This window comes from Tursiops truncatus, chromosome 1, assembly GCF_011762595.2.
Source record: "Tursiops truncatus isolate mTurTru1 chromosome 1, mTurTru1.mat.Y, whole genome shotgun sequence".
Taxonomy (NCBI): domain Eukaryota; kingdom Metazoa; phylum Chordata; class Mammalia; order Artiodactyla; family Delphinidae; genus Tursiops; species Tursiops truncatus.
Window position 1 is genome coordinate 53,587,671 of NC_047034.1, and position 18,558 is coordinate 53,606,228.

Consider the following 18,558-nt stretch of genomic DNA (forward strand, 5'->3'; position numbering starts at 1 on the left):
ATGTATACTGTTGGCTATAAAAACTTTCATTGTACAGAAAGGTATAATATGAAATGTAAATGTTTCCTTTCCCCTAGCCTTTCTTTTCTACTTTCTCAAAGATTATCTCTGGTAAGAAGTGACTGTGTATTCTTTCAGAATCTTTTTGTTGGTTTTTTAAAAAAGGCCATCTTGCCTTCTTAAATAATTTTTATTTCCTGGTATATATTGCATTTACATTATTATCATTTGTGAATCACTTTCTTCTATATATTGCTACTGAAATTCTGGTCATGTGGGTCTTGACACATGTATGGGCTTGGTCTTTTCAGGCTGATTGTTTAGCAGTAGTGTTCTCTTTGGTCCATTAATTGATCCAGCACCTTAGCATTCCATAGGAAATCATATACTTCTCTTAGAGACATTGGGTTTTGATTATTCTGGAAAATCGGGTGATTTATGGTAGGCTTTCTCAACCTTGGTAGTATTGACATATTAGACCAGATAATTCTTTGTTGTGGGTAGCTGTCCTTGGTATTTTAGATTGTTTAGCAGTATCCCTGGCTTCTGTAGTAACCCAGTAACAACTCTTTTACTCCAAGTTGTGACAACCAAAAATGTCTCCAACCATTGCCAGATATCCCTTAGAGGACAAAGTAGCCCTTAGTTGAGAACTACTGATATAAAGCTAAAAGAGCAAGTTCTTGAAGTTGGTGGACCAGGAATCTAGGTCTGGGTCTAAAACTTACCTTTGTCAAGTCAGTCAATATATCATCTTCTTCTGCTCTCTGGCCCCCAACCCCCATTGTCTTCCTACCCTTTCACTTCTCTTCTTTCATAGATTTGAAGGTGTTGAAGTGTGAAACAGATTGTAAAGTGAGGTTTCCATTTTTCCTAACTGCCCTTGTCTAACATATTCACTGTGGCATTTAAAAAAGCTTAAGAGTCTGCTGAATCAGTTCAATGATCTTGCTTCAGTATGTTGTGAAGTACAATAAATTACTAATTGACTTTATAACTAGACAGGCCGGGCCTTTTCAGTGAGTCCTGTAATCTTCATGGTGTGAGTTTAGTTCGTTGGTTTCTTAAATACCTTCTTTTTACCTTTAAATAAAAATAAAGGTTAGATCTTTGTTACAATTCAAGTTACTTTGTTACACTCTGATGTGATCGTGTTTTTTTAAAAAAAGTATTTATTTTTTTATTTTTAGCTGCGTTGGGTCTTCGTTGCTGTGCGCAGGCTTTCTCTAGTTGTGGCGAGTGGGGTCTACTCTTTATTGTGGTGCGCAGGCTTCTCACTTGTGGTGGCTTCTCCTGTTGTGGAGCACAGGCTCTACGGTGCGGGCTTTAGTAGTTGTGGCTCGCGGGCTCTAGAGTGCATGCTCCGTAGTTGTGGCGCACAGGCTTAGTTGCTCTGCGGCATGTGGGATCTTCCCGGACCAGGGATCGAACCCGTGTCCCCTGCATTGGCAGGCAGATTCTTAACCACTGTGCCACCAGAGAAGTCCCTGTGATTGTGTTTTAAAATACCTACCAGAAAGCAGGTGTTGGTAGGATAGGGATGATAACATTGGTAGGAGCCAATAAACCTGGAAGCTGACAGTCCCATTGCCAGGCTTGATGAACTGTGAGACATTTTGTTCTTTTGTTGAAAGCAAAAGCTCTTAATTATTTACGGTGAGACATGAGAGGCCTGTGGAACTTCAGTCATTAACAGTAGCCTGTTGTATCAACTGTTTGCTAAGTTGAACCCTGGCTGGTTACCTGGAGCCAAGCAGAATACCACTTCAAGGCTCCATCCAGATTATTAACACTAAATCAAATTGGGCCACATCAACTGTTTATTCCTTGTCCCACTTAAAAATGATATGTCTTTCCTAGTAACAGGTTGGAGACATTATAGCGGGAAGTTCTTTCACTTTAAATCATTCCCACTTCGCAGTGAGCCTGCTATTAGCTATAATCTAACTGAAACTCAATGATATAATTTTAAAAATCTGGCTTCTGTATGACATAGAGGTAAGGTTTGCTCTTTTTCTTTCCCCTTTGCTGCCTCCAGCTTGTCCCCTGCCCTCTGCTTCTCAGACCTCATGTACGTCAGCTCCTGATTTACTGTTTGCTTCAATAGAAACTAGTTATAATTAACAGGGTCCCTCAGTGTTGTCATCTTGCAGCATACCTGTGATCAAGCCTGGGTGTCAGTTTGCCTTTTGGGACTTTTGACTAATCCATCACCTCATACCTTACTATTAGTCTTTTTTTGTACCTGGTTCTTATATAGAACCACTGGTACTGATTTTTTTTTCTTTTCGTTTTATAGTTCCTTCTTTTTTGAGAATTTTCTAATTATTCAGTTTTCTGTATCTACTCATCCCTGTTGACACAGACAGAAAAATCAATTATATTTTGTAGGTAGGTATATACTTAATAGAAGAAACAGAGCAACTGTATACATCTGTGGAGGAATATTCATTCTTTGTGGTCAGATCTACACTTATCAGGGGACATAGGTACCGTTAGCACACTGTGGTACTGAATAAATTTTTTTAAGAGTTGCAGTGTGAGTAGCTATTGAAAATTTCTCAGGTAGACCCAAAATATATATCCTTCTTATCTCTTTTTGCCCACCTATTTTGATCACTAGTTTAGGCCTATACTCTTCTTTTGGAATCCAAAACATTGCATTTGGGCTGGTGATGGTCAAGGCGATAGATGAGTGAGAATGAATTAGAGTTACTGTATTGAGACTTTCTCGCAGTGTTTTATATGACCCAGAAGGCAGAAGAAGTACGTTTCTTTTTTGGTTATATCTATTTTCTCATGCATTCAGAATTTATTGAGTTCCAGCTCTTTAACAGGATATTGTGCTAGATATTGAGGGTACAGAGATGAGTAAAACAAATCTCTGCTTTTAATGAGCAAACAGAAGAGGGGCTGACAAACACATACACGGATTAAGTACAGAATAAGACAGTTACTATTTCTCAGACTAGGGAGGGTCTACCCAAGGTGGTAGTGAGGCAATAGATGTTATAAAATAAACTTGATGCATCTTGTTATCACTGCAGTTTTATACAGTGGCGTGTCATTTGATTCATTTAAATTTTATAGTATAGATGGTTATTATCAAGTACAATGCAGAAAAGTCATTTGAGCTTCTGTTTCTGAGGACAGTTCCTTCTGGTTGTGTCCTAGACTATCTTTTTCTTCTAAGAGAGGATGGTATGGTAGTAAGCTTACTGACAAGGGATATGATTAGGATGCTGAAGAAGGGAGAGGAGAATGTTCTATTGGATTCAGGAATAATTTCTTGTATATTGACAAACTCTTTATCTGGCTTAACAATTTAGCTTGTTTTTCTTGTCATTTTATTTGCTCATTTTCTGACTACCATTTCTTTTCAAAAGCCATTTGCTAAAACTCCAAATGTCCTTCTTCTGCTTATCTGTCAATCCCTGTCTCCTGTCTTTAATAACCCTCTCATAGTCTCTCCTCATGACTTGCTTTATTTGAACTTGCAGGTTTTTTTTTTTTGGTTGCACAGCACAGCTTGTGGGGTAGTAGTTCCCCAACCAGGGATTGAACCTGGGCCACGGCAGTGAAAGCACTGCTTGAGTCCTAACCACTGGACTGCCAGGGAATTCCCTGCAGGTTTTTTTTTTAAAGGATTAAATCTTGTCATGTATTCTGGTAATATTAACTCATTTCCTTTTCCCCTAAGCAGACTATAAATGTTCCCATGTTGGAGCTCTTAATCTATTGTATTTACATATCTTCTTTATGCTTTTCCCTTGCAATAAAATGAAAAAAAAATTTAGAATGTTATTTCTTTCATTGAAGTTTCCATGTAGGAAGTTTCCTCTCAGATATGGAGCCTATCTTTTGGTAATGTGGTATTCCTAGCCTTGTCATAGTTGCAGGAGCTGAAGATATTGTTTCTGGAACACTGTGCAAGTCATTTGTTCTGTATGTAATATTTGAGTACCTGTTATATGCCAGGTGTTTAATCTTTGGGCCCCTGTACTGTGCCAAAGACCTCACTACATTGATTCCCTATAATGTCCTTCTTTTTGCTTGTCTTGCAAGTAACAAATGTGAGATGAGAAAGTAGATGATAACTAGAACAGAGCAACCTGATGGATGTAGCATTTTGTTTTGATAAGGTGGAGGGAAGTAGGTAGATATAAAAATCTGCTTCAGTTTATGAAGCTGAAGCAAATTTATAGTAATTTGGACACAGGATAAAAGAGTTACTGTCTTTTTAGGAATCATCTTATATGTAAATCACCCTTTAAATTTCTTAGAAGTAATTTTTTTTCCTGATTGTTAGGAGCAGTACATGTTTACTATAGAAACTTGTAGACACCTACAAAGAAAAAGTTTCCCATAATTATATTACCCAGTGGCACATACTGTTAACATTATGGTGAATGTCTTTTTCGGTTTATTTTAAATGTTCACATTTAAATGCTTTCAGTTTTTGTGTGGAATCTTTAGGATTTTCTATATAGAGTATCATGTCATCTGCATACAATGACAGTTTTACCTCTTCCCTTCCAATCTGGATACCTTTTATTTCTTTTTCTTGTCTGGCTGCTGTGGCTAAAACGATTAGAACTAGTAAATGAATTGCGCAAGGTGCAGGATACAAGATCAATATACAGAAATCTGTTCCATTTCTGTACAGTAACAATGAAATATCAGAGAAAGTAAAAAAAAAAAAAAATTCCATTTAAAATCACATCAGGGCTTCCCTGGTGGCGCAGTGGTTGAGAGTCCGCCTGCCGATGCAGGGGACACGGGTTCGTGCCCCGGTCCGGGAAGATCCCACATGCCGCGGAGTGGCTGGGCCCGTGAGCCATGGCCGCTGAGCCTGCACGTCCAGAGCCTGTGCTCTGCAATGGGAGAGGCCACAACAGTGAGAAGCCTGCGTACCGCAAAAACAAACAAACAAACAAACAAACTAAAAATAGAGTTACCATATGACCCTGCAATCCCACTCCTGGGCATATATCTGGAGGAAACTGTTAATTCAAAAAGGTTCGTACACCCCAATGTTCATAGCAGCACTATTTACAATAGCCAAGGCACGGAAGCACCCTAAATGTCCATCAACAGATGAATGGATAAAGAAGATGTGGTATATATACAGTGGAATATTAGCCATTAAAAAGAGTGAAATATTGCTATTTGCAGCAACATGGATGGACCTAGGGATTATAATACAAAGGAAGTAAGTCAGGCAGAGAAAGACAAATATTATATCACTTATATGTGGAATCTAAAAAAATAATACAAATCAACTAACTTACAAAACAGAAACAGACTGACAGACCTAGAAAACAAACTTATTACCAGAGGGGAGTGATAAATTAGGACTATGGGATTAACAGATATACATTACTATATATAAAATATATAAACAGCAAGGATTTGCCATAAAGCACATGGAACTATATTCAATCCCTTGTAATAACCTATAATGGAAAAGAATCTGAGCCTGTTCATCTGATACTAACACAATATTGTAAATCAAACTACAGTTTAATAAATACAATTTAAGAGTTTTAAAAACTGTACACGTACGTAATTTTTTAAAACAAATGGAATTGTATCCACTGTGTTAGAGGTTATTTTTATTTACTAACATAATTATATAGTGACTTTTTTCCTAATGTCGATTTGATATTTCTCTGGGGTTAGTTGAATGACATTTTCAAAGTTTTTTGTTATAAGACAATACACAATTGTAAAAAAACAAACATTACAGAAATATATAATCTAAGAAGGCAAAAATTTCTCATAATCATATTTCTCCAGCTGTACCTATAAATAGTTATTAGATTATTTTTCATGGTGTATAGTTACATATTACAGTGTGACTTTTATTGGCTGTATACATTGCATTGGATTGATGTTTACAAATTTATGTAATCAATTTCCTAGTGTTTTGGTTGCTTCTAATTTATTTTGCTATTTACAGATAACTTTGAATGGGACATCTTTCTACATATATATATCTGCTTATTTCCATAGGATAAATTCCTAGAAGTAAAATCACTACATGAAAGAGGATACACAGCCTTAAGTTTTTCCATACAACTTGCCTTCTAGAAAATGGCAGTTCCTGCAGCAGTGCATGAAATTATTCATATCTACATGTACTCCTTAACTCTGACAGTTTTTTCTTTATTTTTCTATTCTGATTGGTAAAAACTAATATATAATTTTAAATCAATTTTTCATCCTAATGAAAGTGATGATTTCCCATGCTTAATGACTAATTTTTGTCTTGCTGATATTTCTGTTCTTCTCTTATTTTCTTTTCATTTGAATGAGCTCTTTTTGTATTGAGGATATCAGCACTCCAAGGATACAGATAGTCTGTTTGCTTAACTAAATTACAGGCATTTGTTTTTCTTGGTGTTGTTATATACTGTTTAAATTGCATAAACTTAAAAGTTAGTATATCTTTTAAAATTTTATATCTAGTAGGCTTGTTATTTGAGTTTATTTTTAAATAATATTTTTAAACAACTTTTGTATACTATTATCTAATAAATGCCCTATGTATCTTCTAATATAAAAGTATAAGCTGAAATAAATTTGGTAACTGCTAGATAACTTATGTTGAAAATGAGGAATAGAAAACTAATAGGCATTATTTTGTGACTAGTTTATTAATTTATCACTGATTTAATCAAGCTATTTTATTTTTTCTCTTGTTTATAGCTACAAGTGTATTCATCAGAGTTTGGAGGACAATAATAGATGTCCCAAGTGTAACTATGTTGTGGATAATATTGACCATCTGTATCCTAATTTCTTGGGTGAGTCTTTGGAATGATTTTTAATTTTTAAAAATATTTAGTTCCCAAAAGGGTGTGTTAGCACTAATTTATTTAGAGAACGTAGCTTAGAGGTAAGCAGTCTCTCCTACTCAGCAGGGTGCTTTTCCCAGTCTTCCCCGGGTTGTGACATTGATTCTATACCATATGTACCATATCATATTATATTTAAGTTTCATTAAAAAAAAAATTGACTGGTACAACTCTTAGATTCTTACATTGATGGCTGGACAGAATGTGAGGCTAAAGGAGAATGCCAGAGTTCCAGATACCTGTCTGTATATCATGTTGTGCATTCCTGTTGTTTCTACTTCTGGGGCAGAAGTGAGAAGCAATGGAGGAAAAGGTTAATGGAGAGGCGGAAGGGAGATAAAACTTGTATGTGAGGACTCCTAGATGGAGGAAGAGAGTCTATCACCTGGGGAGGTGATTGAAAAGTAAAACTGGGGAAAGAAAGACAATGGATATGGAATTTTTGAGGGAAGAATGGTGACTGGAGAAGAGAGGCACAAACAGGGAACCCTTAAGGTAAATGGTAAGTGATTGGGAATAGTATCTAGTTAGAGGCCAATTATGAAAAATCTAAAAATTCTACATGTTGAAAAGCCTAAGATATTGTGGAAAATCTTTAGTTTGAGTTTTTGGAAATGAAGATTAATTTTCCAAAGATTAATTTTCAGGTATGGGTAGACATGAAGTAGGGCACTACTGGATATGTATATCAGAAAGGATAATTCTTCATTCTAAAGAGTAACACACTCAGAGTTAAGGATGTGGTGTCTACTTGTGTATTAGATTCTGACTTGCCAGTGCTTTGGTTGCAGTTTGATTTGTTTGGTGGTTTATAATACATCATGAATTGGAACCTTTTCAGCCATGGCTTTCCTTTTTTATCTCTGCTCTAAAATTACATTGGCTTCAATCCTTTTTTCTCTTTCACTCTTCAGTACAATCCAATATATTTTCATACAGGAAAATCATCAGATGATTGCATAGCAGAAATGAACTCTGAAGGAAATATTTTGAAGATTTTCTGTTGGAATACCAAGTTCTTCTAGGTAGATAAAGTCTTGTGGCAAACTAGGAGAATGAACTTAGGAAAAGAAGAAACACTGAGTGGTATGATACTCTGTGGGACTGGACTTCATGAGCTAAGTTAGGTGAAATGGAAACCAAAGTCCCACAAAGCAGAACCCTTTGTCCGTGAACTCACAAACATGGATTGATGCTGCTTTGTGCATCTAGAATCACTCTTCTATGAGTTGTCATAACTTTCGAAAATTACTTCTTCTTTTGGAATGGTTAAATACAGAAAGGAATCCAGTGGTCTGAAGATTTTGGTATTGATATTTACCAAATTTAATGAGTCCAAATTCTGTTATGTGAATTTCTAAATAGTGAGATAGAGAGAAAGAGAGAGAGAGGAGAGAGAGAGAGAGAGAGAGAGAGAGAGAGAGAGAGAGAGAGAGAACACCATTATACTGATATGGAAGGAATATGAAAATACAGCCCTAAGATGTAAAGTAATTTCATACTTTATATATTCTCAAATGTATATATTCAGTGAATAGAAGTCATAATTACTGATTTCCTAAGCTAGAAATTATCTTGTCAATGATACAGTTTTTTAAAAAAAATATTTATTTATTTATTTATTTGGCTGTGCCAGGTCTTAGCTGTGGCACAAGGGATCCCCACTGCCGCACACGGGATCTTTGTTGCGACATGTGGCCTCTTAGTTGTGGCATGCAGTATCTAGTTCCCTGACCAGGGATTGAACCTGGGCCCCCTGCATTGGGAGCATGGAGTCTTAACTGCTGGACCACCAGAGAAGTGTTTTTAACCTTCTCTTTATATGGATAAAAATTTTTGGTTTTGGGTAATTGGAGTGTGTTTTATGCCCATATCTGAAATTTTTTAATTATAGTGCAGCTTCCAGTGTGATTATTTATGTCAGCCATAGAAATAACATTTCATCCTGATACATCTGTTTCTGTTTTACTGCCCATCACCCTTTCCAGTCTTTAGCTTTGTACAGTGATGGTCAAATCCTTTGGTTCCCATGCACTCAGGATGCTACTGAGATCTATTTCTGAAAGTGGAATATCATTTGTTTTTTCTGTACTGAAAAAACTATTCCCATTGTTTTAGTCTGATTTACATGATTTGTATAGTGCCTGTAGTTCTTGGTTGGATTAAAAAGACCTTGAACCTTTTAAAAGTAATTTCAGATTTCCTCTTGAGCATGGTGAAAAAAGTATAAGTTCTATGATTCTGAAGTGTTCTAGGTAGACTTGCACCTTTTTTATTGCTAGGTTAGGACCCTTCACTTTTAATGCTTTACGTTTACCTTAGTCATGGATAGAGGGCTGGGCTACCCATTTTCTGTAGCAGTGGTCTTCAAACCTTTTTGCTTGGGTGACCCATATAAAAATTCTGAAAAATAATGTACTTCTTCCCACATTGATGCCACATTTTAAATGAGCATCCACATTTTTTCTTTATAATTTAAGTGTTTGTAAAGGATATAATTTTAGGAGTATTGTAAATATGGTTATTTAAAAATAAGCTTTATCTCTTTTTAAAATATATCCAGTAGAATCTGAATAGTATAGTGATTTGATACTTATCATTGATTCAAAAATAAATACTTTTCATTAACAATGGGAAATTTCATTCTTTGTCTCTTTGAACTTATTCTTAAATTGCATATTGCTCACATAATTTTATCCTTATATAATATATTTCATGCTTGAAATTCTTATTGATTTATCTGTCATACTTTTCTGTAACAGAAAATAGAACTTATAGACCTTGAAGTTTCTTTTGAACATAATTTTATATTAAGTATTTTAAAAATCTTAAATGTTTTATCTGAGTTGTTATTGTAATTATTAGACATGCAATTGATCAAATAAATATTTACAAATTTTATAAAGTATTAGACATAAAAATTTATTGAAAATCGGCTGCTTAATGTGTGATGGTGTCCTCAATTAGTTCCATTGCCATTTGTGGTTATTACTAGGACAAGGACTCAGTTTCATTTGTATTCTTTTTATTTATTTATTTAGGATCATCACAGCTTTTTAAAAAATTGAGATATAACTGACATATAATATTATGTAAGTTTAAGATTTTTCCTTTTTATTTTTGAAAGGGTAAATCATGAGAAACTTTGCTTACATAAATAATTTGATGGGGATTGAAGGAACTTTGCTCCTGCTACATCACTTAGTTCTTTGATCTCCTTCTGAATTATGTGCTTCAATAAAAGCACTTACTTAGTCAAAAAAAATTTTTTAATACCCTATTAGTTAACAAGTCCACTCCTTTCTTCACTTTTAATGAAAGCAAAGAATTGGAAGCTAAACACTCAAGTAGGATAAGGTTTTTCTGGTCATTAGAGTCATGCGCTTTTTTGTCAAGACAGATATTTTGATTTTTCCTTTCATGCCCTAAGCACTACAGTAAAGTCCCTCGTTTTTCTTCTTTCTCTACCCCCGCCCCCCCCGAAAAAAGGCTCACTCTCACTCTTCACCTTTCTATCCCCTTGGTCTTGAGAGCTCTCTTTCTCTCTCCTGATCCTGGAAGGCTCATGTGGGGTGAGGGGGTGTCTCTCCTCCCACCTCTGCAGTTGCTCTCCTACACTCTTGCCAAGGCTTAGCTCTCCCAGTCCCTCCATGATGCATGATCTCTCTCCAGCTACCAACCCCCGCCCCCCACCCCCCAGCAATCTCTTTTCTAGTGTTCTCTGTGTATAAAATTTGCAAATTGAATATTTTTATCTCTCTAATGAATGACCCTCTTATTCTTTAATGTAAAAGGTAACGTACACGCAAAATTTAAAATCCTTGTTTAAAAAGATGTAGGCAGCTCACATAACGTCTTTACTACTGCCAAGTGCTTTCCCAGGTGCTTTATGTGAGTTAACTCATTTAATTCTCAGTCCTATGACATAGGTAATTGTTGTCATCCTCATTCCTCCAGCGAGGAAATTAAAGCACAGAGAAGTCAAGTAACTTGTGTAAAGTTCTACAGCCAGTAAGTGGCGGAATTGGGATTTGGTCCTAAGCAGTCTGGCTTGAGTATGTGCTTTTACTATACTATCCTGCCTCTGAAAAGACAATTGCTAGAATGAAAGCTTTAGCAGTAGAAAGGCATTGTTTGTTCTTAGTACTATGGCTATTATAAGGATCCAGAGAATTATAATTATGGATATAGAATATTCACGTTCAGTGGTATATGAGATTTCTTGGTAAAATCCAATGTGGTGTACATATTTAAGTATTACAATTATTTAAGTTACAATTTTTATTTAAATAGCTAATTCTGTAACTGAAACATTAAATTCTTATTCACACACTCCTGTTTATTCCCACTACGTTATTTCAAGTTCTCTCCTTTCTTCCCTGGATTATAATAACAACTGCTTGTGAGATAACAGACTCCTCAGAATCAGGCTCTGATCTGTCTATAGTTCCAGCCTTAGTTCTTAGCCCCTGTTAATCACTGACAAAATCACTCTGATCCTGTGTTTCAGCTATATTGATTTTAAATCATCTTATATCCTGGTATTTGATGACTTTACCCCCTCCACGTACACACCATTTTTTTTGGCCGTGGAATCTTAGTTCACTGACCAGGGATTGAACCCAGGCCCATGGCAGTGAAAGCGCTGGGTCTTAACCACTGGACAGCCAGGGAATTCCCCCCACACACCCTTAATGTGAGTTCTTTTCCACTTTTCGTCCTGTTTAGTAAGTCCCTGTGTGCCTGTTATGGCCCAGTTCTAATGTCACCTTCTGTGTGAAGCCTGCTTGTTAATATTTTAATTGATCCTTGTCCTTTGTTCTTTTAAAATCTATTTCAATGATAGTACTGATTATCATATTATAACTGCTGCATCACATATATTTCTCTTCCTACTCTGAGTTGCTTGAGTCTTGGATTAAGTCTTACTTAGGTTGAGTCTTACTTAATCTTTAAAGCTTGGCTCCTAGTGTGGCCCTGGAACCTCTCTGATTTGTTCGAAAATATTTGTAGTAGATTGTGGTATAGTGGGAAGTATTAGATAGTTGGGTTTGTTTCCCAGCTCTGTCTTGTATTGTATGTCACCATGAGTAACTTCCTTATGCTCTTTCTAATATTCCCTCATCTCTAAAATGTGAAGAATAACCCATAGGATAATGTCTATAAATTAAAGGCTAATAAGGTAACAAGCTTAGTGCTAGTTGTCCTTTTCTTTATCAGTTTATTTTTTTTATCAATTGGGTGTTAAACACAAAAGAATCCAATTAAAAGTGGTTTGAACATTAAGGAAAATGTATTGATTTATACAAAAAGAATTTTTAGAATTGGTTAAGTTGGTATCTCAGTGATATTATCAAGTTCTTTCCATCTTTCTGGCCTTCTGTCTCCAGCAGATGTGTTGGTTCTTTGGCTAGCTCCCCTCAAGATTGCAAGATGGCTTTAAGCAGTTCCAGACATCATCCCTTAATGAAGGGAGAAAAAGAACTTGTTTTCTTCTATCCTTCTCTTCTGAAAGACAGCATACCCTTCGTTGGTCAAAATTAGGTCACATAGTTAACCCTCCGTCAATTGCTGGCAAGAGTGTATGACTAGATTGGCTTAGGTTAGTCAAGATTCATACCATGGGGCCAGTGAAGGATCTAGCCTCTCTGAAAGTATGTGACAGTTGGCATTCTGACATTTGGAAAAAAAATCCTATTTTTATTTTTAAAAAAGCTTAGAATGGTTTATGAATAGGTAACTGACAGTGTTTGCCATGAAATTTATGGAAAAGTCACAAACAAAAAGAACAACAAATAAAAATCTTTAGTGCCTACCTCATAGAATCGGCCAGTTACCCTGTAGAGCATGGGACGATCTCATACAGTGAAGACTTGTCTTTCTCCAAGTGCTGATAGTGTCATCATTGAGACATGTAAGAGAAAGTACATATTCTGAAGAAGTCTCCTCTCGTAATAATAGTAGTGGTAATAATAGTAGTTGTAGTAGTAGTAGCTGCGGCAAAACTGTTTCTAATTTGAAGTAAAATAAAAACTTAGCATTTTCTGCTTAGCAGTTTTTAAGGTTTGGGACTTTTTAAAGTTAAATAGAATCCATGTAAACAGAACAATTGGACGATACATTTAATAAAAATATAGATTTTGTGTGCTTTTTGTTTTGTTTCTGTTTTCAGTGAATGAGCTCATTCTCAAACAGAAGCAAAGATTTGAGGAAAAGAGGTTCAAATTGGACCACTCAGTGAGTAGCACCGTATGTTTCAACTCTTACTACTATTTTTAATAAATCTCAATTTGCTGTTTTTATTGGTTTAATATTAATTAGGTATTAAAGCTTAGCATATTATTGATTTTTCTTAAAGGAGATTTAAGATTATTCTATTCAATAAAGAACTTTCTTACCTGCATTGTCTAAAATTTACTCTTATCTTTTGAAAGGTCTGGTGAGATTACATAGAGTCAGAGTTGGCTTGTAATACATTACATTTGAAGAATTATATGACAGGGTGAAACTATGGGTGGTAATTTGAAAAAAAAGACTCTCAGTTTAAGAGGATTAGCCCAAATTATTGAAGCAAATGAGCTTAAATTAATACCTTACCAAATACAAAGTTGCAAATATGGTTAGACAAGTAATTAAAATCCAGGCACTTATTTTGAAGAGAATTATACCTTTAGAGATGCTGACTTAACATGTCTTAAATATGCCTTTCATATCCATTGTTTAAATTTATTTAGGGGAGAAATAGTGATTAAATTATAATTAGAAGGCATTGGGGAGCCACAAGCTGGGGAAGGAATAGGTTGGAATGTCATAGTTTATTTTTGATACGTTATCTAATAAGCATATTAGGAAGTAGCAAACATTTATTTTTGACTCTCTAAAACAATTGTCTTAGGAAGTTGTTGTGTTTCTTCTTTTCTTTGTTTTTAGAATGGCCACAGGTGGCAAATATTTCAGGATTTGTTGGGAACTGACCAAGATAATCTTGATTTGGCCAATGTCAACCTCATGTTGGAGTTACTAGTGCAGAAGAAGAAACAACTGGAAGCAGTAAGTGGCCCCTGAACTTTAAAAAATTTTGTTTTAAATGGTGCTCTGTCAGTTGCATTGAAAAAGATCTAGAAATGTTTAAAAATAATAGGGTAGGATTACTCAGTCCATCCAGTTTTATTCAATAAGAAACATCTGCAAGCTACCACTTCTAACAGGTTCCCCTTTTTCAATTCAAAGAAAGAACAAATTCCTTATAATACAACTTACTGGCAATGGCCAGTTTGTATTAACAAAAGCTGAATGTTAAGATCATGAGAAAGTACAGTTTCATTTTGAAAGGGAACAATTACATTGGTTATTTTTTCTTCTAGTGAATCTTCCCCTCTTCACATATGGGATTTGGAGGAGAAAACAGTGATTATTTCTACCTACATAAAATCCTTCCAGCAGGTGTTGATTGGCAGTAGCAGCAGTCTGTGGCTTAACTAAGGGTATTTAGAAAGATGGGAACTGGAAAGAAATTATATTCTGTTTCATGTAATGGAATCTAAATACATGAAAAATTGCATTTATTTCTGGTAAATAAATGTAAACAATATAAAATGGGAATTTGCATGTGTTCGTTAGGAATTGAGTATGCTTCATTATAAAGAATATATACCTTAGCACAAGCAAATACCCAACCTGACCTAGCTTAAACAAAAATGGGATATAAATTGACAGAATAAGGGACTGAGTAGCTTACACACATAAAAAGGAAGAGCTTAACAACCAAATGTTGGGAAGATTGGAACCGTCACTTCTCTGGAGACTATATGCAAATGAAATCAGATACTTGAATGTTGTTGGGAGTTTTTCTTTTTTACTTTTCATGACTGTTTCTTTAGGACAGGTCTGATTTTCTTTTCTCGGATTTTTATTATGTGGCGGATAATGTGGTCACCTGTACTTCCTCCTTTATATTTATGTTTTTTTGATCAAAGAAGAAAAAGAGCTTTGTAGCTTGATTTTAAAAAATTCTGTGGATAGATTCTGATTAACATAGCCTGGATCTGGATACCACTTAATAGAATGAGAATCTCTTAGGAGGAGGAAGGAGTAGGTGAGGTTGAGCTGACCAAAATGAGTCTGCCATGCTGTGTCTTTTTTGTGGTGGGAATTTCTCCTGTGTTTTTGGTGGGGGGGTGGGGGGGACTTTACCTTTAATTTATTTTTTTCTTTCAGTTTTGTTGAGATGTAATTGATATATAGCACTGTGTAAGTTTAAGGTATACAGCATAATGACTTCATGCATATATTGTGAAAGATTACCACAGTAAATTTACTTAACATATATCATCTCATATAGATACAAGAAAAAAGAGGAAGAAAAAGTTTTTTTCCTTGTGATGAGAACTTTTAGGATTTACTCTCTTAGCAACTTTCAAATATACTTTACAGCAGTGTTAACTATAGTCATCATGTTGTATGTCATATCCTCAGTACTTATTTATCTTAAAACTGGAAGTTTGTGCTTCTTGACCTTCATTCAATTCCCCCATCCCCTGCTTCTAGTAACCACAAATCTGATATTTTTCTGTGAGCTTGGTGTTTCTAGTTTTTTTGTTTTCTTCTTTTAAGCTTCCACATGTAAGTGAGATCATGTAGTGCTTGTCTCTCTTTCTGACTTACTTCATTTATACTGCTCATAAAGTCCATCCATGTTGTCACAAGTGGCAGAATTTCCTTCTTTTTTATGGCTGTATAGTATTCCATTGTATATATACCACATCTTTATCCAATCATGCATTGATGGACACTTAGGTTATTAACATATCTTGGAAATTGTAAATAATGCTGCATGAACATGAGGGTGCAGATATTGCTCTGACATAGCAATTTAATTTCCTTTGGATATATACCCAGAAATGGGATTGATGGATCATATGGTAGTTTTATTTTTAATTTTTTTAGGAACCTCCATACTATTTTCCATAGTGGCTATACCAATTTACATTCCCACCAGCAGTGCACAAGGGTTTCCTTTCCTCCACATCCTCACCAGCATTTGTTCTTTCTTGTCTTTTGGATGGTGGCCATTGTAACCTGTGTGACGTGATGTCTCCTTGTGGGTTTTTTTTTTTTTTGCAGTATGCAGGCCTCTCACTGTTGTGGCCTTTCCCGTTGCAGAGCACAGGCTCTGGACATGCAGGCTCAGTGGCCATAGCTCACGGGCCCAGATGCTCCGTGGCATGTGGGATCTTCCCGGACCGGGGCACGAACCCGTGTCCCCTGCATCGGCAGACGGACTCTCAACCACTGCGCCGCCAGGGAATCTCCCTCCTTGTGGTCTTGATTTCTATTTCCCTAATGAGTTGTGAGGTTGAACACCTTTTCATGTACCTGTTGATCATTTGAATGTCTTATTTGGAAAATCCTTTGCCCATTTTTAAATTGGATTATTTGGGGGGTTTTTTGCTATTGAATTATATGAATTCTTTATATACAGTATTTTGGATATTAACCTCTTATCAGATATATGATCTGCAAATATTTTCTCCCATTGCATTGGTCGCATTTTCACTTTGTTGATCATTTCCTTCGTTGTGCAGAAGCTTGTATGTTTGATATAGTCATACTTGTTTATTTTTGATTTTTTTGCTTTTGCTTTAGGTGTCATATCCCAAAAATTGTTGCCAAGGCTCTCCTATGATTTTAAACATAGTTTTCTATTAGCATCTACCGTGTGCTAGATGTTGTGTTAAGTGTAGTGGAAAAGACAGGATCCTGCTATGTGTGTGTGTGTGTGTGTGTGTGTGTGTGTGTGTGTGTGTGTTGGGGGGGATAGGGTGGAGTAGCTGAGGAGATAAACTAAAGTAAATATTTTCACATAGTGATAAGTGATGTAAAAATACTTCTCTATGATAGACTGAACAAACAGTCTTGCTCCCTTAATGCTATTAAAATGACAGTAGAGAGGAACTTCAAGATGGTGGAAGAATAAGACGTGGAGATCACGTTCCTCCCCACAAATACATCAGAAATACTTCTACATGTGGAACAGCTCCTACAGAACACCTACTGAATGCTGGCAGAAGACCTCAGACCTCCCAAAAGGCAAGAAACTCCCCCATGTACCTGGGTAGGGCAAAAGAAAAAAGAAGAAACAGAGACAAAAGAATAGGGATGGGACCTGCACAGCGGGAGGGAGCTGTGAAGGAGGAAAGGTTTCCACACACTCGAAGCCCCTTCGTGGGCGGAGACTGTGGGTGGCGGAGGGGGGACGCTTCGGCGCCACGGAGGAGAGCACAGCAACAGGGATGCAGAGGGCAAAGCGGGGAGATTCCCGCACAGAGGATCGGTGCCAACTAGCACTCACCAGCCCAAGAGGCTTGTCTGCTCAACCCGGGATGGGTGGGAGTTGAGAGCTGAGGCTCCGGCTTCGGTCGGATCCCAGGGAGAGGACTGGGGTTGGCTGTGTGAACACAGCCTGAAGGGGGCTAGTGTGCCATGGCTAGCCGGGAGGGAGTCCTGGAAAAGGTCTGGACCTGCCTAAGAGGCAAGAGACTTTTTCTTGCCTCCTTGTTTCCTGGTACGCAAGGAGAGGGAATTAAGAGCGCCGCTTAAAGGAGCTCCAGAGACGGGCGCGAGCCACGGCTAAAAGTGTGGAACCCAGAGATGGGGATGAGATGCTAAGGCTGCTGCTGCAGCCCCCAGGAAGCCTTGTGCAAGCACACTTGTGCAGCAAGCCACTGCCAGGGTCCTGTGATCAAGGGACAGCTTCCCTGGGAGAACACACGGCACGTCTCAGGCTGGTGCAAAGTCACGTTGGCCTCTGCCGCCGCAGGCTTGCCCCGCATTCCATATGCCTCCCTCCCCTCAGCCTGAGTGAGCCAGAGACCCCGAATCAGCTGCTCCTTTAACCCTGTCCTGTCTGAGCGGGAAACAGGCACCCTCAGGCGACCTACACGCAGAGGCGGGGCCAAATCCAAAGCTGAACCACAGGAGCAGTGCGAACAAAGAAGAGAAAGGGAAATTTCTCCCAGCAGCCTCAGGAGCAACAGATTAAATCTCCACAATCAACTTGATGTACCCTGCATCTGTGGAATACCTGAATAGACAACAAATCATCCCAAATTGAGGAGGTGGACTTTGGGAGCAGCGATATATATATATATATATATATATATATATTTTTTTTTTGTGTGTGTGTGTGTGAGTGCGTATGCATATGCTTCTGTGTGTGATTTTGTCTGTATAGCTTTCTTTTTAACATTTGTCCTATGGTTCTGTCTGTCCCTTTTTTTTTAAGTATAGTTTTTAGCACTTGTTATCATTGGTGGATTTGTTTTTTGGTTTGGTTGCTCCCTTCTTTCTTTTTTTATTACTTTTTAAATCTTTTTTGATAATTATTTTTTATTTTAATAAATTTATTTTATCTTATTTCATTTTATTTTGTTTCATTTCATTTTATTTTATTTCATTTCATTTCATCATCTTTCTTTCTTTTTTTCTCCCTTTTAATCTGAGCCATGTGGATGACAGGATCTTGGTGCTCCAGCCAGGCGTCAGGGATGTGCTTCTGAGGTGGGAGAGCCAAGTTCAACACATTGGTCCACCAGAGACCTCCCAGCTCCACGTAATATCAAATGGTGGAAATCTCCCAGAGATCTCAATCTCAACGGCAAGACCTAGCTCCACTCAACGACCAGTAAGCTACAGTGCT

General features: G+C 36.9%; 1 protein-coding gene across 11 annotated transcripts in view; it reads left to right on the top strand.

Annotated features, from left to right (window-relative positions):
* The window catches only part of COP1 (COP1 E3 ubiquitin ligase), a 276,406-nt gene that overhangs the window by 39,873 nt on the left and 217,975 nt on the right, over positions 1-18,558 (top strand). For 7 of the 11 annotated variants that reach the window (XM_033854790.2, XM_019952343.3, XM_019952342.3 and 4 more), the window contains 3 exons: positions 6,712-6,809; positions 13,033-13,109; positions 13,791-13,910. In XM_033854790.2, coding sequence (XP_033710681.1) covers positions 6,712-6,809; positions 13,033-13,109; positions 13,791-13,910 — 295 coding nt within the window. The remainder of the gene's footprint in view (positions 1-6,711; positions 6,810-13,032; positions 13,110-13,790; positions 13,911-18,558) is intronic. The other 4 variants (XM_073804073.1, XM_019952341.3, XM_073804089.1 and 1 more) reach the window with 2 other exon arrangements.